We start from the raw sequence: 23983 nt of genomic DNA, 5'->3' as shown, positions 1-23983 counted from the left end.
ATCAGGCTCAGGTATGTATTTAGGGGGGCTGCGGGGGAAGCTGCATACTGAAGGTTTTTTACCTTACTGCATAGAAGGGGCTGCAGTTGAGTCCCCCTACATTTTATACCTCATACGTTGATAACCACTGACCTATACTGTATATATGGAAAAGATATTAGAAAGCCATATTGCAGATCCTTATCTGTTTCGGTTCTGTGTTTAGTGAGAAAGGCTCTACCATTGCAGTTGATGCGATCTTCTAAAATGAGGAATGCTTTGCCATTACTCTAATGATCTGATCCATCCCAGCAGTTTGTTAAGATGCATTGGGGTTGATTTATTAAAGCAGTACAAGCAGTTCACTTAGCAGAGTGAATGGTAGTAAACAACGAGATCTTGAGTTCACTTTGAATACCAAATCATATGCGAGGGAAGAAGTACAAGCAGTTCATTTAGCAAAGTGAATATTAGTAAATAAGATAAATCCTGAGTTCATTCCAAATACCAAATAATGCACAAAAACAGGACTCTTGCGAGAATATTGAGGTTTGATGTAAGTGAACACAGATTTACACTATTTATTAAAGTGTATCTAAACCGAAGAGCAAAAATGTAATACATTGAAGCTCACAGCTTCTGTGATGGCTGTATTAGTTTTCATTTACTGGATTTGTTTCCTTTATTTTCGCCTGGTGATCCTGCCAGTAACAAATTTCCTGTCCTAGTGCGACAACGTTTACTCATTGTACTGTATCTATGGAGGTTGTTACTCTAGGATGGGACAACATTACAGGTACTTATATAGCGCCATCAATTTACGCAGCACTTTACATATATATTGTAGATTCACATCAGTCCCTAACCCTCAAGGGGCGTACAGTAATAAGGTTACTAATTCACATCATACATACATATTCTAGGGAGAATTTAAACAGGAGCCAGTTAACCTTTCCAGCATGTCTTTGGAGTGTGGGAAGAAACCGGAGTACCCAGAGGAAACCCACACAGACACAAGAAGAACATGCAAACTACATGCAGATGGTGTCGTGGTTGGGATTCAAACCGATGACTCTGTGCTGCCAGGTGGAAGTGCTAACCACTGTGCTGGTCTGATAGAACAACCCTTCCTATTCTCCATAATTTAAGGAATTCTGTAGTCCACAGAGAGAACTGAGAACAGTGCTAACTGATAACATTGTAGCAGAGGCAGAAAACTCAAGAATTCAACAGCTCATATGATTTCTGGCAGGATCTACATGTATTTCTTTGCACTTATTAAACAAATGTAACAAAATGCTTTCAATGGTATATTTTAAAGACCAAAAGAGAGCAAAAAATAGATGTTCATTATTAGAAGCAACCCCACTACATCTCCAATATGCCATTAGATGTACGGCTCCTATCTCCCCAGGGAGGAAAACTCCAATGCAGTAAACCTAATAACATTACCAAGGATTCAATATTCTTTAGAAGAGGAGGCTTGCAATGTAATGTCATATGTGCAGATTTCTTGGAAAGAGGGGTGAGGGTAAGAGTTGGGGGGTATACTCTCTGGAAACCCTATCTTCAAACTGTATACTGTTGCCATGGTTGCAAAGAAGAGAGACTTTGAATGCTGTTGTCAGTCACAGAAAAGCATGGCTGAATGCACATTGCAAAAAAAAAGTTAAACATTAAATAAAATTTTTATCCTTTCTGCACTATTTGGTAAGTCGCTGACTCCAGGCAAGAAAAATCATAACCTGACTTGCGTATTTGTTGTGGGTTAGCGATTTATTAAAGTGGAACTAAACTGTACCTGAGCACCACAAATCGTACACGCTATTTTATTCATTTTTAATATTTAAAGCAAAGTCACCCATCCATGGCTTTGTGCTTTATTTGACTGAGAAATCGCTTTGTACCGTCCCCCCCTAGCATTTATGGCTATGGCTATCTTAACCTCTTGGCGCCGGCCCGAACGCAAATGTGCGGCCTGCCAGCGTCTGGGCCTTGACGCCGAGCGGCCGCACATTTACGTGCAATTAACAAAAACATATGTGCTGAGAGCGCGTGCCCTGCGCGCTCCCAGCACACATGTCCGGTCCCGATCATGTGACTGCCGTGATGGCGATTCACGGCAGTCACATGACCCTAAAACTCAGCCCCGCCTCCCGGCTTCTGAAACCCTTAAAGGGCCAGGAGGCGCCGGCGCCAAGGGGTTAGGTAAGGACAGATGATTTAACATGTATTGCCTAGAATCCATCTACCCTTAGCTCAGGCATTCAGACAGGAGGGTGTGCTTAGCTGAGAAAGCCCCTCCTCCCCTTCTTTAGATGAAAGAAAAAAAATGCTCATGAAGACTTCTGGAATGTATGACATCATTTTGGCCTAGGCCAGAAACCAGGAAGCAACTGCAGAAATGTAAAAAAAAAAAAGTTTAAAACAAGAAAATATAATATACCTTCCTGTCTATTTATTAATGCTAGCAGCATAAGGATTTAAATAGTTATTGTTGAGAGTTTAGTTCTGCTTAAGTCTAGGTTCACACCTATGCATTTTCCACAGTGTTTTGCAGAAACGCACTACAGTCTATGATTTCCTATTGCAAACGTTCACATCTCCACGTGTTAACCCGGTGCGTTTTTGGAAAGGGTCAGAGACTTTTTTAAAGGCAAAAAGTTGCATTTTGGTCCTATAGACTTCAATTTGTTGCATTTTTTTATGCATTTTTTATGCATTTTAATCTGCCTAGCAACAAGGAAAAATTTAAAAAAAAAACGCAAAATGCATCAAAAACGCAAAAAGCATTGCAGAAATGGATCAAAAGCAAACTGCATAGGTGTGAACCTAGCCTTAAGAAAGAGAGGATAAGGATTCATCCGAAAACTGATGGGACGAAAACCTGCCATCCCCGTACTTTGCACTGCCGTAGTAAATAAGTGTGAAAGTTCAGGACTGCCATTCGGAAGCTGAAGATGTGACTGACGTTTCCTCGTTTCATCAGCAGCTACTTGTCTTATATAAATAAAAACATTTTTTTTTCTGGTTAAGTGTTGCAACATGTTGTCCCCGAATCCATGAAATCTTCTGATCCTGACAAGTATGTGATCAGTGGCAGCCCGGAAGCAGTGTTTGATTTGATAAGAGCCGACAAATGCATCCTTTTCTGTGCAATTACCTTCAGTGAGTCAGGGAGTGGAGCTGTTCCAGGGAAGAACATAGCCGGTTGCTGCACGCTTATGTCTTTTATTACGCACCGTGTTGGTGAGATATAAACTCCCAATCTGTAATCTCAGCTTTACATCTGTAGAATTTCATATGAAAATTGTTGTTTCCAGAACCTTCATTTGATTTTCTAAGGCTCCATTCAGATATGTGCGAGCGTGTTTGTGCGTGCACGTTGCAGGTACAGTGGCCCATTCATTTCAATGGGCTGCCGTACCACGGAGAAAGGTGGGGAAAAAGGTCACTGACCCTTTTTAGAAATGTCGCTACACTGAATCACATGGTGCTGCAAGTGCGAAATCGTGCCATGGCAGCCAATGCGTGGGGGTGCCATTAGAAATAATGTCATACCTGCAGGTCTGTTAAAATGCATAAATGTTCTTTGTGCACAATTTTACGCACATTCCCCACTCGCAGAGATGTGAACCTAACCTTAAGCCTCGTACACACAATGAAAATATCGTCTGAATGATCGTTTGTTTTTCTTTACATGCGAAAATGAAGTTACTAAAGTTATGAAAATTCTCGTATGACAGAATACAACTTCAGTCTTCACTCTATCATGAATGATGCTGCCAGACTCATCCAACTTACTAACCGTTCCATATCTGCCATCCCTCTCTGCCAATCCCTCCACTGGCTTCCCATTGCCCAACTAATAAAATTCAAAACATTAACAATACTATATAAAGCCATTTATAACTCAGCCCCAAATTACATCACCAATCTTGTCTCCAAATTTCACCCAAACCGTCCTCTCCACTCCTCGCACGACCTCCTGCTGTATTTTTTCATTGCTGAGCACGTGGTCTTGGTCTTCCTATTTTTTTTTCCGGACAAATATCGTACCGAATAAATAAAAAATTGTTTGTCCTGGTATTGAACAAAAAAAATTTGCATGTTTGTCCCTTCAGATAATTTCACACGAACTGTTGTGATCGGCTCTGGAAAGCTGTGTAGTACAAAAGATCAGATTATGGTACGATCACTTCAAAAGCAATATTTTTTTGTCCAATTTTCTGATCGTGTGTACTAGGCTTTGGAGTTAAAAGGAACAATTCAACAATCTATTTTGACCAGAGCAAGCAAAAAAATTATGTATGAAAATAAAAATTTTTGTTGAATCGTAAATGGCACAAACTAATTTCTAATCCTTGAATTGACTCCTGGCCAGTTCATTTGGAACTCATTTTATACGCAATCTTTCTTCGAAAATCGAGACATTGATATGATACTGAAGTCAATAAAGGCCCACTGAATAATCAAACGAACGATTGTTAAAGTTTCTCGCCCGAACGTTAAAACAAAATTCTGCAGGTGACTTGGGGCCCATTTAGATCCCTGCTTGTACATAAAGGTGTCTTTTTTTGGAGTGTTAGTTAGATGCCCCTTATAATTGCTGTTGCAAGTAGGCAGAGCAAGGGCTACAAAGACTTTATAACAAGCCAGTAATATTATTAATAGTAAATTAAATGCAGGTCATAGCCACATTATACTGTTTGGGAAAGCAGTTATTTTTGCAGATTTTTTTCAGCACCATTTATGGCCAGTTATTCCTCCCATTAACCATTAGGCCCTTCTCTTGGCTCAATAATGACTTGTAATCTTTGTTAAATTAACTTGTTTGGGATCAGTGCTTCTCACCCTCATTAATTGTTGTCTTTCCTGCAGAGATTTGAAGATTGAGAACCTGTTACTGGATGAGAACAACAACATCAAGCTCATTGGTATGCAAATTCTTTAATGAGCTCCCCATTAGCATTGTATTCCTCAGTTTACTCTCACTATGACTAGGCAAAGACTACATGATGCTTCAATAGGACTTCTGTTGTGTCCTATTTCCTGTCTCCTTCCTCAGTGCCAAATGTCACTGCTGACTCTGCAGTCCGGTAATTACCCTTTCAATTGCTTTGGTGAAAAAAAACATTGAAATAAGTTGACTACACATTATTGTCTGCACTTGGAAGTGAGGGGCCCAGAATATTTAAAGGATCATTCCAGACAAAACTGGTATTGCAGTGTTCTGATGGTATTGGTGGAAAGATCCATGGGTTTATTGCATTCTTTGGTTATTCCAGTGGTAATATTTTAGTGAATTACTTCCTAAAAGTGGTCCTGTACTCAAATGTTATCATACAGCTATTTTACCACTCATATTGGGGTGGAAAATAAGGAATAAAAATGCTCAAATTCCATTCCTAGAAAACCTTTTGCCTAAGCTAGTCATATGCTTCTCTTCACTCATTATCTAGGCCAGGCTCTCTCAACCATTCTACCCCAAAGGAACCCTTAAAATAATTTCAGGTCTCAGGGGACCCTTGCTAAAATCAAATCATCGGAGATCAGTGGTGGGAAAATTGTCACTTACAAAGGCAGCTAAAAAGTATTATTGGTTTCATGTTGATGGCTCTTCCAAGTGGCAATAAGCAGATTCCATCAGATGGGAGGCCAATCAGCCACAACTCATGGGACTCCTACCAACCTTTGGAGGAACCCTAGGGTTCCATGAAGCCTTGGTTGAGAATGTCTGATCTAACCTAAAGTCTGGGCCAGACTTTCTCAACTAGGGTTCATTGGAACCCTAGGGATTTGCCAAAGGTTCCTAGGGATTCCTTGAGCAATGAGCAATCTCTGCCTCTTAAATACGTAACTACTGGTGATCTTTTTAGCTATCTGTATGGATGGGATTCTTCCCAATGACCACAAATGTAAGGGGCATTCTAACTAGTGGACATCACTCTAAAGTACTGTTAGCTGTAGATATAGCCATTATTAGGAATGGTTTCCTGAGACTGGCAAATTTTTCAAGGGTTCTTCTAAGTTAAAAAGTATGAGAAAGGATGGTCTAGGCAATTGGACATGTGACAGAGTGTGATCATGGTTCTCATTGGCTGATCATTCTCTTAGGAAAGAAAATAGGCCCAAGACATATACATATGAGGCCAACGCTGAAGGTTGCCTAGAGCAGTATTCTTTCCAGGAGAGGCAATTGCCTTCTTTTACTCTAACATTAGGTCTAAAAGTAGACACTACAATGTGTCTGCTGTAATCTTCATTGTCCAGCATACCCTTCTCTGAGCACCTCTTTGGTTTCATGTTGTTACCAGAGGACTGATTTAAAGACTAACCCCTGCCAACTGACCCAGTCTATCCAAAGATAGTCCAAAATAGCTGACAGGTTTGATTTAAATCCATATAAGTGTGTTAAACTGTTTGAAGAATTGTAATAACGAGAATCTTTGTTTGCAGATTTTGGTCTCAGCAACTGTGCCGGAATCTTGGGCTACACAGACCCGTTCAGCACACAGTGTGGCAGTCCAGCCTATGCAGCCCCTGAACTCCTTGCTAGGAAAAAATATGGCCCCAAAGTGGATGTCTGGTCTATGTAAGTATTTTTTCTCCACTTTATTAAAACATATGATGTGTTTACAGTTTTAAAGGATCTGCACAGTTACACCCTTGACTTAAGCACATTGCGACTTCCGGGATTTTCTCAGGCCAGTCCTGCTGTGGGAAAAGATAAGGAAAGACACCTGATATCATAGAGGTTTAGACACCTTGCTTATATGGTCATTCCTATAAGGCCCAGACAGACACAGTGAGACTGGAATGTTGATAAACAGCCTTCAGCCAGAGCTGTTGACCTTTGCATGTGCAGATGTCCTTCACCAAAAGTTTACACCATTATGACATGCAAAGCACAGAAGTTCTAATGAGTAAGCCATCCCAGCAATTTTCCAAATGAATAAACAAGCAGGGTTCTGGGGTTTGCTTAAGCAAATGGTGCTGAGTTGTACGTTAATGGAAAGCTACTGATAAGCTTTAACAATTAGACCACCAACTCATGCAAGATGCCCGACTATCCTTCTGATGAAAGATCTTAACAAGCAATTGTAAAAATTGGGCGCATGTGTATGACTGTGCATAGGAAGGAGATAGGGGAATGTTTCGGAAATATCATTGGTAATAGCCTTTCAAATAACAATTGCCTTTGAATAAACCAGCCTAGTCAATTGTCCCTTCTTCCTGGAAAGCTTGAGATGGACATGTCTCCAATGGTCTGTCTTCAGAAATATTAGTATACCTCAAGCCAACTTTGAACGAGGGGGCACGTCCTCTAGCGTTTGGATAAAAGCAAATGTTTCCTTGTCATTGGTATTAGGCAATGCATGTTTCACAGGCACAACATACATAAATTCCTGACTATTCAATGAAATATTCTTAAAGCCCAACTAATGCTTCAGATTTAATCAAAGAAAAACATATCAGGTGTATCGAAAAAAAAAACGGTGTGCAAAGCAAGCAGCCACATCCTTATCTTAAAGCCTGTCCCTGCCAGCATGCTATAGATAAGGACCTTGCTTTCTTTGTGGAAGCAGTAATGTCTCTGCAGAGGTCGGACAACTCACCCTCCCCTCTGCTTTTACAGAGAGAGAAAAGGTCCCTCTCTGCAGCAAGCAACTTCTTTCCAAACAACTTAGACTTTGAACACCTTTTGTTTTCATGCACCTTATATTTATTTAGCTCCATTTAGATCCATTGGGTTTTAATCCTGAATTTACTTACTGAGTATATATCACATATATTGTATTTTATATAATATAAAATATGTAAAAAACTTTAGCCAGGCTATATTGTACTCCTTTCTCCCTAGAGGCTGAGATGGCAGCTTCCTTGGCTGTAAAGGAGGGATTTTATTCCATTTTAAATGCTTTAAGACCACCCACCTTCATTGTAATGTTGACGGACGGCTCCTACAAGAACAGCAAAGTACTTGTATGTCTCTGCCTTCTTCATGGTCGGGACCTGCTGATCGTCTGTGTCCAATCACAGCCCAGAGTCCTGTGTTGACAAACAACACAGGGATCTGTACAGAGAGAACACTTTGTTTCTTCTCCCTGCACAGCAGGTAGAAGGAACAAATAGATTTTTTAGTAAAAAGCAGTACATAATATACACATTAACACTTGTTAGGCACGCACTTAACCCCTTCCCAGCCAGTGTCATTAGTACAGTATGATCACTGATCACTGTATTAGTGTCACTGGAGATGTCAGTGTCAGTTAATCAGTTCCCTGTCAGTGTCATATTGCTCGCCGCACTATTACAGTCCCATGATAAGTCGCTGATCACCGCCCTTACTAGTATGAAAAAATAAATGAAAATTCCAGTATATATCCCATAGTTTGTAGACGCTATAACTTTCACACAACCCAATCAATATACACGTATTGGGATTTTGTTTCCAAAAGACATGTAGCAGAATACATTTTGGCCTAAATTTATGAAGAAATTTGATTTTTTAAAATTTTTTTATTGGATACATTTTATAGCAGAAAGTAAAAAATATTGTTTTATTTTCAAAATTTGCGGTCTTTTCATTTATAGAATAAATAAATAAACAAACCCAGTGGTGATCAAACACCACCAAAAGAAACTATTTGTGTGAAAATATTATTGTATATTTATGTGAAATTATATCAGTTTCGTTTGGGTACAGCATTGCATGACCACGCAATTACCAGTTAAAGTAGCGTAGTGCTACATAGCAAAATAATGGCCTGGTCAAGAAGGGAGTAAAACCCGCCAGAGCTCATGTGGTTAAGACAACTCCTGAGTTAAGGTTTTTCTGGTCTTGTACGTTGATATCTGTGTAAGCTCCAAAGCTTCCTTCTGTATCTTTACTATATTACTGCCATTTAACATTCATTGATGTGACCATTTAAAATATGCGTCTAGTAGCTGTTAATGATTGTCTCCCAAGAGCATGGCGCAGGCTGGCAGGTTACTATGGTAACCGCATGGAGGAAAGCAGAACATCTGAAACTCTCACTTTCCACCGCATGTGTTGCAGAGATGTGAAAACAGTTGGCACCAAGTGGGAATTACTAGATAAAATACTAAAAACATTTTTCTGCTTATGAAATCAAACACTTTTGCTTTTTCCATCTTTCTGCTAATATTTTTAAAATGATAGCAATGGTAATAGCAGGGTACATGCATGCGACCAATATGGAGGACAGGCCACGGCCTCCCATAGGCTCTGCTTAGGTCCTGAAATACTCTGCACTGCTGTCCCCATACCCTTTCTTCTCTTTTTTTCTACCTGCTAGAACTTTTTTGGGGTTTCCCTGATGTGTTCACTCTCTGCAGCCATTATAAAAAGCGCCTTGCGCATCACTGTCTTGTGCAGTAGGAAGAGTGAGACTCGACAGTGGCTTTGTTGGAAAATGGGCATTTTAGCAAAGAAATAGAACTGTCATATATAGCTATCATCAGGGGTGGACTGACAACTCATGGGGCCCCCGGGCAATAGGGGATCATGAGGCCCCTGTGTACTTGCCCAAACTCAAAAAAGCCTATGAAAAAGGTACCAGGGGCATCCCATGGGGCCCCCTACTGACCCTGGGCCCTCGGGCAGTGCCCGAGTTTCCAAATGGTCAGTCCGCCCCTGGCTATCATAGTTACATAGTTAGCCTGGCTGAAAAAAGACAAAAGTCCATCCAGTTCAACCATAGAAAAAAAAAAGTTATAATCCTACACCTACAGTTGATCCAGAGGAAGGCTTTATCAGTTTATGGGACTTCTGCCCTAGGTTCACACTAGTGCATCTGCATTTTTAATGCGTTTTTTAGTGCTTTTCATTTTTTAAGCACTCCCATTGAGTGCCAAAAATACACCAAAGGAGTGCTTGAGACTTCTTCTAAGCCATAGAAGCATGATGTGTGGGTGTTAACGGGCCCCATAGACAATATTGTAATTCCGCTCATCCTGCGATCTTGCACAATGGCCAAAGGGCAAACAGGGACTAAATCCCAACATACAGTGATTGGAGGTATTGGCAGAGCTAACCATAATGTTGTTTGTACAGCCATAGCATGCAGCATTAGGCTCCATGCACACTTGGGTTTTTGTTTTTTATGCTCAAAAATGCTGGGAAAAACACTGGATAAAAAATGCTGGTGATAGTGTTTTTTAGTAGCGTTTTAGAAGCGTTTAGGAGCATTAGCGTTTTATTTGCATTTTTACAGTATATGTGGAAGGAAAAATTAACTAGAAAAAAAGCTGTTAGCATTTTATTTATTTATTTATTTCAGGTACTTATATAGTGCCGTCAGTTTACGCAGCGCTTTACATATATATTGTACATTCACATCAGTCCCTAACCCTCAAGGGGTGTACAATCTAAGGTCCCTAACTTACATTTATACATACACATACTAGGGACAATTTAGACAGGAGCCAATTAACCTACCAGCATGTCTTTGGAGTGTGGGAGGAAACCGGAGTTAGCATTTTAGTAGCATTTAGCGTTTGTTTCTGCTGGAAAAGCGCTCCAAAAAAAAAAACCTTTACAAAAACATTTTTTTTTCTCCTCCTAGGCATTGAAGCTCAAAAAATGCTAATAGCCTAAAGTAGTGTGCATGGACACATAGGATAACACTATTTAGCTTCTAGGAGCAGAAAAAAAATATGCTGATAATAGCTTCCAGGAGTTTAAAAAAAGCGCTAGTGTGAATGGAGCCTTTGTGTCCACCTTGCAAAGGCTGATGGTACCACAATTGTCTCCATAGTTAAGTGGAAGGACAGGTGAGGGTTAAAACTCTATGGTCCAGTCATCAACTTGCACTTCGGTTAGGTCCACACCTATGGAGGTTGCCTTTGAGCTGTTTCTGCATTGCGTTTTTGATGCTTTTTTTTTTCATTTTTAAAAAATTTTCTTGTTGCTAGGCAGATTTAAAATGCAAAATGCATCACAAACATGGCAAAAATGCATCAAAAAAACAACTGGGCAGCACAGTGGCTTAATGGTTAGCACTTTCCCCTGGCAGTAGTAGGGTCGTTGGTTCAAATCCCAACCACAGCACCAACTGCCTGGAGTTTGCTTGTTCTCCCTGTGCTTGCGTGGGTTTCCTCCAGGTACTCCAGTTTCCTCCAAAGACATGCTGGTAGGTTAATTGGATCCTGTCTAAATTGTCCCTAGTATGTGTATGTATGAATGTGAGTTAGGGACCTTAGATTGTACACCCCTTGAGGGTTAGGGACTGATGTGAATGTACAATATATATTTATTTATTTCTGGTACTTATACAGCGCCGTTGAATTACGCAAGTGCTTTAAATATATATTATACATTCACATCAGTCCGTAACCCTCAAGGGGTGTACAATCTAAGGTCCCTAACTTACATTCATACATACACATACCAGGGTCAATTTAGACAGGAGCCAATTCACCTACCAGCATGTCTTTGGAGTGTGGGACCCTGGAGGAAACCCACGCAGGCACAGGGAGAACATGCAAACTCCAGGCAGGAGGTGCCGTGGCTGTAAAGTGCTGCGTAAATTGACAGCTCTATATAAGTACCTGTAATAAATAAAACATGCTTTTCTGCAGCGTTTCCATTGAAGTCTATAGAAACAAAAAAGCAACTTTTTGCGTTAAAAAAAGTCCCTGATCCTTTCCGAAAAATGCACCGAGTGAAAATGTGCAGATGTGAACGTGTCCCATAAGAAATGTTAAATGGACTGTACTGTGTTTCTCCAAAATGCTGTAGAAAATGCTTAGTAGTGAACCTAGGATCAAGATGTGCTAAATACCTCTTAAGGCATGCTAATGACATAACATATGATAACATTGACTCAGAGGCCACTAAAGCATTCCTCAAGTGCTGCTTTAAAGGCTAAGTTCACCTTTCCATTAAAATACACTATGGTGTTTAGGAGACTCAGTGTTAAAAAAAAAAAAAACTGTGCAGTTTTCAGATAGTGTCCTTCAATTCAATGCCTTACTAGCCTGCCATGAAAATTCCTATTGAAGTGATCAGCCATGTCCTGCCCAGTTTCCAGGTTGTTCAAAACATTGGACGCTTGCTGCCAGCATCACAGGGACAAGGGCTTTTCTGCATTCCAGACCCATGCAGTGCTCTCACCCTCAGCCATTGCTGCTATAGGGTAGGGAGAGCACACTGTGCATGCATGGGTTTGAATTTCAGAAGTGCACTTGCTCCTTGTGATGGTGGGAGAAAGTTTCTAATGAGGCTTTTGTCACCCTTATTAACATGGATGCGAATGGTCACTTCCATTTGAGTTTTTGTGACAGGCTTTAAGAACGTCAGGTATCCTACTGGTAAGGCATTAAAACTAAAGGCACTAACAGCACCATATTTATATAACACACTGGGGCCCCTAGGCAACATAGTGTACTTTAGTGAAAAGGTGAATTTAGCCCTTAAGCTTGATGATTCAGGACCTGCAGTATGACTTAGCAATCATTTGCTACTGACAATCTGATTTTGTTGGCCAACTCTAACCATGACCTTCACAATGTTCTCTTTTTCAGTGGTGTGAACATGTATGCCATGCTGACGGGCACACTGCCATTCACCGTGGAGCCATTTAGCTTGAGAGCTTTGTATCAGAAGATGGTGGACAAATCCATGAATCCGCTCCCTTCCAACCTCTCTTCCGGTAAGTGGTGCCACACCTTTCACCGTTAGACACGTGTCCCTGCAGTAATTGTGGCCAGCTTGCCTCGCCAGCCATCCAAAGCAAGAGTACTTTATGTAACATTGCACACAGCAGTTTGTAAAAGGAAATTATCTTCTGCAAATTCTCTTTGTCAGAAAACGCTTGCAACGTGCCGGTAGATTTTATACAAGGAGCTCCCTGATTGTGCCATGTAGGTTTAGTAATTTTTATTGTAAGCTCCATCAAGCAGGGGCACTTATATCTTTAGTTCCCTGCTGGGTTTTGTATTGTTAGCAATGTGCGTATGTTTATGGTGCACCCTACTGTAAAGGGCTGGAAATAGAATGAAGCTACATAAATAAAAGGTAATAGTTGTAATTATAATAAACTGTTCGGCTAAATCTCTTGCATTTTGCCTATTCCTCTTACAGGCTTAATCCGTCACCTGTACGAGTCAGGTCACTAAACGATAACGTTTCATTGTTGTGCATTGTGAAATATTTTGATCGCAAACATGTCAATTTCCTAAAGATTTTATTGCACAAATTAGGTTTATTTTTGTATATATTAAACTGAACCTCTCCAAATCTGAGTTTCTTGTCTTCCCCCCAGCCCGGACACCACCCCCCATTGACTTCTATGTCACATCCAACAACGCCACCATCAGACTCCACCTCCGCAACATCGCCAAAATACGCACGTTCCTAACCCCAGAAACCACTAAACAGCTCATCCACTCCCTCATCATATCATGACTCAATTACTGCAACTCCCTCCTCACTGGCCTGCCTCGCCGCTGGCTATCCCCGCTTCAGTTGATCCTGAATACGGCTGCCAGACTCATTCACCTTTCCAACCGCTCCATCTCCGCCACCCCCCTCTGCCAATCCCTCCACTGGCTTCCGATTGCGCAACGGATCAAATTCAAAATCCTAACACTGACGTACAAAGCCGTCCACCATACTGCCCCGAACTACATCACCGACCTAATATCCAAGTACCGCCCAGCACGCACACTCCGCTCCTCACAAGACCTCCTTCTCTCTAGTTCCCTGGTCTCCTCCTCCCATGCCCGCCTCCAGGACTTCTCCAGGGTGTCACCTATCCTCTGGAACTCCCTGCCCCAACCCATCAGATTATCACCTACTCTCCTCTCTTTTAGGCGCACCCTGAAAACCCACCTTTTCAGGGAAGCCTACCCCACCCCCTGCTAACTTGCCGACCTCCTCCACTCTTCCTACCACTCCATCCCCCATAGCTATCTCCTCCTGTGCCACCATCCCCTCCCTCCTAGATTGTAAGCTCGAAAGAGCAGGGCCCTCGATCCCCTCATGTTTTGCATTGTATTGGTATTGTTCTGTCACATGTTCTGTCCCCCTTTGTAATGTACAGCGCTGAGCGAACCATTGGCGCTTTATAAATACTGTGTAATAATAATAATATTATTTTTCTTATATTAACAAGTTTGTGTTTATGTCTGTTTATAAAAGTTAAACAGGGGTTTTGTTCCTTAAAATGGTTGTAAACCCTTACATATACCCTCTGAAGTGACTAGCCTAAGGTAGCACACAAAGATAAAGAAAATCCTCCTACATAAGTTGTACCTCCGCTTTAGGCTATTAGACCGTAGTGTCACCAACAGGGGCAGGCTGACAACTCATGGGTCCCTGGGCAATAGGGGATCATGGGGCCCCTGTGTCCTTGCCCAAACTCAAAAAAGCCTATGAAAAAGATACCAGGGGCATCTCATGGGGCCCCCTACTGACCCCGGGCCCTCAGGCAGTGCCCGAGTTTCCAAATGGTCAGTCCGCCCCTGGTCACCAATACAGCTAGGATCTTCAGAAGTACACGCCAGTGATGACAAATCTCCATACTTCCTGATCACTGCAATATTTTTTTTTTTCAATGAAAAGCCCTATAAAAATTTTTTGTAGCATTTCCAGGACTGAGGCATGTTTGAGGGGACTGATGTGTGTGGCACCTTTGTGTGTGGCATTATGGCACCTAAAATTAACAATGTGTCAGTAATATAAAAGAATGGACCACATGCAATTTACTGTGTCCCTTCCATTCTTCTTCAGCTGCTGTCAGTTTCCTACGCTTATTGCTGGAACCAGATCCAGTGAAGAGGCCCAATATCCAACAAGCACTGGGCAACCGCTGGCTCAACGACAACTATCATGGAAAGGCCACGCATACACACACTTACCCAAACAGGTAGGTACAGCAACTCTCTCCTTTGCTCCCAAAGCAGCATATTAGTTTTTTATATTATGTAGCAGTCTGTATTACTATATTGTAGTTCTTTATGCAAAGTATTATTATTATTATACAGGACTTATATAGCGCGACAGTTTACTCAGCACTTTACATTATGGAGGGAGACAGTACAGTAACAATACAGTTCAATACAAGAGGGATTAGAGGACCTGATCCTTGGAGCTTACAACCTAGGAGGGAGGGGATAGTGGTACAAGAGGTAATTAGCTGTGGGGGATGGAGTGGTAGGAAGAGTAGAGGATTCCAATATTAGCTGGGGTCAGGGTAGGCTTCCCTGAAGAGATGGGTTTTCATAGTGCACCTAAAAGTGAGCAGAGTAGGCGATAGCCTGATAGATTGGGGTAGGGAGTTCCAGAGGATGGATGAAGCCCTTGAGAAATCCTGGAGACGAGCATGGGAGGAGGAGACAAGGGAGCTAGAGAGTAGGAGGTCTTGCGAGGAGCGGAGAGTACGGTGTGGGTGGTATTTAGCAACAAGGTCGGTGATGTAAATAGGGGCAGTGTTATGAACGGCTTTATACGTCAGTGTTAGTGTTTTGAATTTTATCCGCTGGGCAATTGGAAGCCAGTGGAGGGATTGGCAGAGAGGGGTGGCAGATACAGAGTGGTTAGGAAGGTGAATGAGTCTGGCAGCAGTGTTCATGATGGACTGGAGTGGGGATAGCCTGCGATGAGGTAGGCCAGTAAGGAGGGAGTTACAGTAGTCAAGGCATGATATAATAAGGGAGTGAATGAGTTGCTTAGTGGTTTCCGGGGTTAGGAACGGTCGTATCTTGGAGATGTTGCGGAGGTGAAGTCTACATGAGTTTGTCAGCGATTGGACCTGGGGCTGAAAGGACAGATTGGAGTCTAGGATTACACCTAGTACCTTGGCGTGAGGGGTGGGACTGATGGTAGTGTTGTTGATCTTGACTCTCTCTCACAGATTTGGAGATCACAAGATCTTAGGAGCTTACATTTATTAAAACTGGTGCACTCAAATCTGGTGCAGCTGTGTATGGTAGTCAATCAGCTTCTAACTTGTTCACTTAAATTTAACAAAACTTGGAAGCCTGGAATCTGGTCTATGCAGAACGGCACCAGATTTTGCACTTTCCAGTTATAGTAAATCTCCCCCCATTACCTGTCGGTATTGGGTGCCAAAATTTAAGGACTCTTAATCAGTAGTGTCTGCTGTGGAGATATCTACAGCCAATGTGTGTTTCAATGTAATGTTAAGCGCTTCTTGGCGTACTATTAAAATATGACTGTTAAGATCTGCCTACCCTTAAGCTGGTCATACACTGAGCAAATTTCAAGTGGTTTCTGATGAATTGGCCAAATTCAAGACATGAGTGGCCTTGTTGGCACCCCCACATCCTTTGATCTGAAAATCAAGGAGCCAGGTGGAAAATTGTCCGAACAGCTGCATCCAATCCTATATAGCCACTGTTTAGGTATTCTGATGGTCTTGGGTGCCTGCTATCAGAATACCTCCATCCATGCTGTTGAACAAGAGAAATTGAATAGTATATGGCCAGTTTTACTTCAACCACCTACTTGAGTTGGTTCATTGTACTCCAAAAGTGGACACAGACCACTGTTGGACCTGGACTACTAAGTAGACATAGACCAATATTGGACCTGGACCAGCGAGTGGTGTGCTGGCAGGACCTAAAATATGTGATTCAGTGCCACGCAGTATATTTACTCCTAGTGATAAATTATAATAGCGCTTGGGCGTTTATTTGATTGGCCACAGTATTTTCAATTGACATGAATAAAGGCCCAAACGGGGCTAGCTTTTCAATGCATTTATGCCACGTTTAGCATTTTTTAGCCAAAACATTCCTCTCTTTAACGTGATTCTTCTGCCCGTAAACTTTGCTGCTCCTAAACTCTGGTAATAGCCTATATGTACATGGACACATAGGCTTTCATTGAGTCCAGGGGCGTTGGAAAAAAAAAACACCAAAAGCTCCTAAACTCATTTTTAAGAGCACAAGTGTACATGAGGCATTATCAGGTTTTGAAGGGCCAGCCAAATGCATTGAGGCCATTCACACATTAGTGATATTAATCTGTTTATCTGATTGTTGACAGTCAAACAAGAAGACCTTTGTCTCATCAATTAACACAGATGACACATGATCATTTACCAATAAGGCAGTGACTAGAGAGCATTAACAATACTGAACAGACAAGGATAATTAAAGCAGACCTGACTGTGTTGTCACCCCATCCCCCACTGCCCTACCATAAAAGTGTTTAAGCTGGCCATACGTTAGTGAAATTTTAAATATTTGTACGAAAATTGTGCAAAATCTTTAATCGGAGTATTTAATCTTGCCATTATTTTCAATGAAAACAAAATTCACAGTTAAAATTTCAGTTAAGAAAAAAAAACTTCCAACCTGCTCCTTAGAATTTCCTTATCACTACGATCAAAAATGAACATCGACTTCACACCCCCCCCCCCCCGCTAACCATTAGAAAATTGAACGAATGTTCCGAAAAGAAATATCTTCTAAATAAAGCTGATCTCCAGGTTTCATTCAACTTTAAATAGTTTTTTTGTACCAAGGCCCCATTCACATTACGTGATTTGGAATAGCGAACAGATTTTTAATGCACCCCAAACAGGGTGCGATTGTGCCACGAGTTTTGCAATAGGGCAGCCTGTTGGAGTGAATAGGCTGCCCTATGCGCAACAAACTGAATCACGTGAAAATTGTGCAACAAAAATCGGGAGGGGGAATGCTCGTTTCTGCTACACGATATGTGAATGGGGGCCCTAAAGTACAGGTTTTTACAATGCTTGCATTTAAAAAATAGATCTAAGGCCCGTTTCACATGGCCTCACTGTGGTTCGGCTGCAGCGCGGTGTAGTGTACTCACAGTTTTTACGCAGGTGTTCCGCGGTTTCCCTAGACTTCTATTATGTTCCAGATTTTTGGTAGAGTTTCCACCTCATCCCTTTAAAACCGAACATATGTTAATTACACAGGTTCTGTGACTGATTAAGGTGGTAATTAAACTCAGTGCCTTATCTGCATTAAATTAGCCTCTGAACCTGTGTAATTAATATGTGTTCAGTTTTAAAGGGATGAGGTGGCAACCCTACCTGCATGCTGCGTCTTTGGTGTGCTTTCAGAAAACACACCAAAAACTAGGGTTTCCACCTCATCCCTTTAATCCCAAACATATATTAATTACATAGGTTCTGTGGCTGATTAAGGTGGTAATTAAACTCACTTAGTGCCTTATCTGCATTAAATTAGCCTCAGAACCTGTGTAATTAATATATGTTCGGGATTAAAGGGATGAGGTGGAAACCATAGTTTTTGGTGTGCTTTCTGGAAGCACACCAAAGACGCAGCATGCAGGTAGGGTTGCCACTTCATCCCTTTAAAACTGAACACATATTAATTACACAGGTTCAGAGGCTAATTTAATGCAGATAAGGCACTGAGTTTAATTACCACCTTAATCAGCCACAGAACCTGTGTAATTAACATATGTTCAGTTTTAAAGGGATGAGGTGGCAACCCTAGTTTTTGGTGTGTTTTCTGAAGGCACACCAAAGATGCAGCATGCAGGTAGGGTTGCCACCTCATCCTTTTAAAACTGAATACAAATTAATTACACAGGTTCAGAGACTATTTTCTTGTTCAAATATTTTATTGTTTTAAAGTACAACAACATAGGTTATAAGTAAGCAAATGGGATATTGGAGGTGTACAGTAAATGAACAGTAAAGGTTCCCATTTATACTAGTCAGGCAGCACTAACCAGAGTGAACAACAACTATCAAATAGAGCCTGACATGAAGGGAAGGGGGAGGGTGTACGGCTCCAAGGAAGGGGATAAGGAAAATAGCCAAATAACTGCAGTATAAGCAAAGGATGGTTCCCGTAAAGCAGAAAACATAGATTATGGGTTGAGAAGGGACTCGTCAAAGTTGGGTGGGAGGAAATGCTCCACCCATGGGTTCCAAATCTTTTTAAACTTGGGGATGGAATCTAGGATAGTGGCTTCTATTTTTGCGTGGATCATCGCCTGAGTGACCCTAGTCATAACTGCAGTCGTACTCAGTAAGGGTGAATTCCATGCTTTAGCGATAACCTGTTTGGCCGCAGTGGTGACTTGTAGAATGAGCTTAAAATTTGCCTTCGTAATGTCTGGTGGCCGATGATTGAGAAGCGCGACTAGAGGACTTGGTTGGAGGGTTGTGGCATTGAGTGCAGACAGTGTTCTGAATACCTCTGCCCAAAAAGTTTGGACGATTGGGCAATCCCACCAAATATGAAAAAATGTTCCCAGGTCTGCGCAGCCTCTGAAACAAACAAATTGGGGGATAATCAAGGGTAAATTTCGCAATTCTGGTTGGGACAAGATACCAGCGGGTTAATTGGTCTCCAGGGATTCAGAGACTATTTTATTGCAGATAAGGCACCAAGTGACTTTAATTACCACCTTAATCAGCCCCAGAACCTGTTTTAAAGGGATGAGGGGGCAACCCTACATGCAGGACTTTTGCTGCACTTTTAGAAAACGCTCTAACATCGTAGTACACCACCAAACCGTGCTAAAGATGTATCAGTGATTATAGAGTGGCATCCATTGTACCCTTTATTTCTGCCTGGAGTTTGGCTTTAAACATATGGCTTTTGACCAAACAAGATTGCATCTTTGTAGGGTAATGAAGCAGGTCTGAGAGACTCCCAACACTGGGGAAAATAATAGCCATCAGGCAAGATTATCCACATTGTTGATAGTTTTGTTCTTCTGAAACGTTCGTTCACAGCTGTTGGGTTCTGCCCCATTGACAAAGGTTCAATGCTCAATCTGGTCAAAGGAAAAGCCCATGGACTGTGATTTATGTCTGTCCTTAGCTTCAGAGGCACAGTGGAACCCTGAAAATATAACTGAGCAACTAAAAAGGTGGTAGACCTTCCCTGGATTTTCCTGCCATTACACATTCAATGAATAATCTTTGATTGACTGAATTGAGGGAGTGGAGCTCTCCCAACTGCTAATTCTTACACCTTTGTTTATATGTAAATAGGAGAATTGCATAGGGTGATGACAGGCAGTATTATAGTAGGGCAGGGCTGGGCAGTAGATCATTTGTTTATATTGTCTGATAAAAAAGGATATTTAGACTATGAAATATATCTGGGAATGTCAGGCTATACAGATGTGGGTAATAAGGACTGTTTTCAAAAAATTGAAAGACCGCGCATGGTCAGAAACAAAAGAATAAATTTTCATAACTTTATTAAACTCTTCATTTTCCATATGAGACTAGCATGCAAGAAAAAAACAGACGATCATTTGTCAGATATTCTCATCTTGTGTACAAGGCATTATTCTTAATCTTACATAAACAACATAGGGGCGTATTCCTTATCTTGTTTGATGGCTGGTTCACACTACATGCAGTCTAGTGCGTTTCTTTTCTGAATACAGAAAGTAAGTTACATGGTTGTCAATGGCATGGTTCACACCAGCACTTGCAGTTCCAGTTGCAGAAGAAAAAGTAGAACATGCTGCATTTTTTCCAGCACAGAACTGTACTGGAATACAATAAAGCATATTAAAAAACGCACTGGAATGCATAAAAACCACGCATGCACAAACGCATCCAGACTGCGTTTCTATCGTGTGAACTAGCCCCAAGCCCAGGAGACATCCTGAGATAGTTGGATCATATAACCATTTTTTAATGTCTATGACCAACTTTGGATTATTTTTCATGGCAAGTAAATGGTAATAATATCTCACTTGGTGAGAAGACCCCTCCAAGAAATGTATATGCCCGTTAAAGCCAACAGACCCCTCCAGCAATAGCTTCAAGAAGGGCAGCCATACACTCCTGTGAAATGTCATAGTGTACTTGTCCCACGCAGAGGTAGTGTAGAATATCAAGTGTACATTACAGGGCGGGTGGGAATCCGTATTCAGGAGAACACTACCATGATGAGATCAGTAGGCTAGGGGTAAGGAAGAGAATGCCCTTAGGGTGGTATTTAAACATCATACAGGTGAATGAATTATTGACACTCCATTCTTTTGTTAAAGATGAGCCCTAGCTACAAAACCTAAACAGTAGCTCCAATCAAATAGATAACACAGCTGGACATTTTTTTTAAAGATTTCCTTTTCAGCAACATCCAAAAAACGTTTGTAATGAAAAAAAGGTACATTAATTATATAGACCTGTATATCTGATACAGACAAGGGACTGTTGTGAATGAAAGAGGGACAGAGAAATTTGAATTGGAAATGGGGCTAGTTGTCTAGTAGGGAGCTTTGAACTTTCTAAAGGTTAAAACGGTATTAAAGTGTTACTAAACCCACAACAGTAACATCAGTCTGTATATGTAGTAAAGCATGCTTGTTATACTCACTGTGGAAACTAAGAGGTTAACCTTCCACATTGTGTAAAAATGCTGCTTCATCCTGTCTTCTCTGATCCTCCCCTTCTTCAGGTACCCCCTCTTGTCTCCTGATAAGACATATCGCGTGGAGACACTCTGCACAAGCTCAGTTTGGTGTGTATTGCTAGAGGGGGGGGGGGTTTCTTGGGAGAGTGCATGTGATCAGCACAGGGCCAATAAGCACTGTCCAGACAGAGGTCAGGGGTTCTGCATCCTCCTAGAGAAGAAAGAAAATGCTTGCTACAAGCTTTAACCAGTGCTCTGCTGAACACCGATAGAAGTCACAAGACTGATCTAACTGCTGATGAGAAAATGTATTTAGCAGTTTATATTTACTACAGTAATTGCATTTCCATGTTCTGTGTACTGTGGGAGACCAGATATAGTGAATGCAGGGTCCTGGGTTCAGTAACACTTTAAACCCAAAACCTGATATTGAACATATTGTAGTTCAATAATCCTTAGATGTGGTGGCTGCATTAGTTTTCTTTTTTTTAGGCTTTATCCCCTCTGTTTTCACCAGGTGATCTGGCCAGTAATACACCTCCTGTGTTACAGTGCCTCCACTCTGGATGAAGGATTACAGGGGGCACCGTTGGACAGCAGCATTGTCAGTCTTAGGGGAGGAGAGGTTTGGATGTTTGAACAGATTTAGATACATTAACAAATTGAAGCCAGACTCCAGCTAACACTTTTTTAGCAGTTACAGTAACAGGTTTCTTTCTTTTGGGATAAAAGGTTTTATGTAGATAAGTAAAAGGCCTTCCTCTTAGATTGTAAGCTCCCAGGATCAGGCCCTCCTAACCCTCTTGTATTCAACTGTATTCTTGCTGTATTGTCTCCCTTTATTTTGTAAATCGCTGAGCAAACTGTTGGCGCTATATAAATCCTGTATAATAATAATAATTAAAAAAAGGTGATCATCCTGAGCACCTGTCAGTGTCAAATGGTTTGTATTGACCTTCTAACTGCTACAACTGCAGTACCACTTGTTCTATTGGAAAAACAGACATAAAGTGGAACTTCGCTCTATCAATCAGCGTGGACTTTTTTTTAATTCCTATGCTGTTAGTATTAGTAAATGGATAGGAAAGTATATCATATTTATTTGTTTTAAACTTTGTTATACATATCTTCAGTTACATCCTGAATTCCATGCCAAGGACAAATGGTTTTATACATGCCAGGAGTCTTTAGGAGGGGAGGGGGGGTTCTCAGCTCTGCCAATGCCTGTGCTAAGGGCAGATGGATTCCAGGAAGTAAATGCTACATGAATCATCTGCCCTTACTCAAGATGGCCACTGCCAGAAATGCCGGGGGTGTTTCAAAGTGATTTCTCAGCAAAATACAACACATAGCACATTAAATAGCGTTCTTGGTTTGTGATGCTCAGATAAAGTGTAGTTCCGCTTTAAACCAGCCACAAATGGATCGAATTTTATTTGATCCATCTATGGGCATGCTGTTTGTATGAAGTTGATCCATCTATGGGCATGCTGGTTGTACTGAAGTCGATCCATCGACAGACTTCAGTACAACCAGCCTGTCAGATTTTTTGCATGTGATCACTCCCAGTGGCTGTAGCTGCTAGCAGTGATCATTGTATTCTGCCATCCAGGAAGGCTCCCTGCCGGTAGACACAGCAGTGCTGCAGGAGGCATTCCCCCACCAACAAAGTCAGTGTTGATGGGGGAAATGCCTCCCGCAGTGCTATTGTGTTCTACCGGCAGGGAGCCTTCCCGGCCAGCAGAGTACAACAATCACTGCTAGCAGCTACAACTGCCGAGAGTGACTGCATGCAAAAAATCTGACAGGCTGGTTGTACTGTCACCTGTGGTGGAAGGAAAGAAAATTGAATAACTTATGGCTTCCTTTACTGGCCAGATCACCAGGTGACAATAAAAGAAAATTAATGCAACTGTGGGTATAGGATTATAACTTTTTTACTATGGTTGAACTGGATGGACTTTTGTCTTTTTTCAGCCAGACTGACTATGTAACTATGTAATGCAGCCACCACATCTAAGAATTGGTAAGCTGCAATATAATACTTTTGCTTTTTGGGTTTAATAACCTAAACTAAATTCCAGATATAAAAGACATAAATTAAGCTGAGCTGAGCTGTGTAAATCCCAGAACTGGATGAACAGAAATACAAATCCTTGTGCAAGTAATCCAACCCCATATATGTATTTCATCTGTGTATTTAGTGGTTTGCCACTTTAAACCTGTCTTGATTTCTGTATTGAAGAACAGTGCAGAATATATTGATTCCTAATTAAGGAATGAAGTAAGTAATTATTATTCTTTCTTGCTCTTTAGAATCCACTTGGAAGATCTGAGCCAAAGCGTGATTCGTCACATGTCGGAGAAGCTTGGTTACAAGCACAGTGATGTCATCAATGTCATTCTGTCCAATCGGGCTTGTCATACCCTCGCCGTCTACTTCTTGCTGAACAGAAAGTTGGAGCGCTACTTAATCGCCATGAGGGTGCGTTCACCTCTATAATTATTAGCCATTATTATGTGGGTCATGTTCGCTGGGCTGGCTTGTGATGGTGGAAGGAGGGATGGTTGGGGGCCATTGAAGGATGGGGATGGAAGATTTAGTGAGGATTACCGG

The 23983-nt window shown here is 41.4% G+C and overlaps 1 protein-coding gene across 3 annotated transcripts in view; it reads left to right on the top strand.

Annotated features, from left to right (window-relative positions):
• Positions 1–23983, top strand: part of HUNK (hormonally up-regulated Neu-associated kinase) — a 138646-nt gene that overhangs the window by 99209 nt on the left and 15454 nt on the right. For all 3 annotated transcript variants that reach the window (XM_089688937.1, XM_089688939.1, XM_089688938.1), the window contains exons 4-8: positions 4861–4916; positions 6439–6574; positions 12532–12659; positions 14741–14876; positions 23683–23851. In XM_089688937.1, coding sequence (XP_089545063.1) covers positions 4861–4916; positions 6439–6574; positions 12532–12659; positions 14741–14876; positions 23683–23851 — 625 coding nt within the window. The remainder of the gene's footprint in view (positions 1–4860; positions 4917–6438; positions 6575–12531; positions 12660–14740; positions 14877–23682; positions 23852–23983) is intronic.

This window comes from Staurois parvus, unplaced genomic scaffold, assembly GCF_062004578.1.
Source record: "Staurois parvus isolate SC_StPar_1 unplaced genomic scaffold, SC_StPar_1.0 ptg000461l, whole genome shotgun sequence".
Classification (NCBI taxonomy): Eukaryota; Metazoa; Chordata; class Amphibia; order Anura; family Ranidae; genus Staurois; species Staurois parvus.
This window is presented reverse-complemented; position numbering and strand designations above follow the sequence as displayed.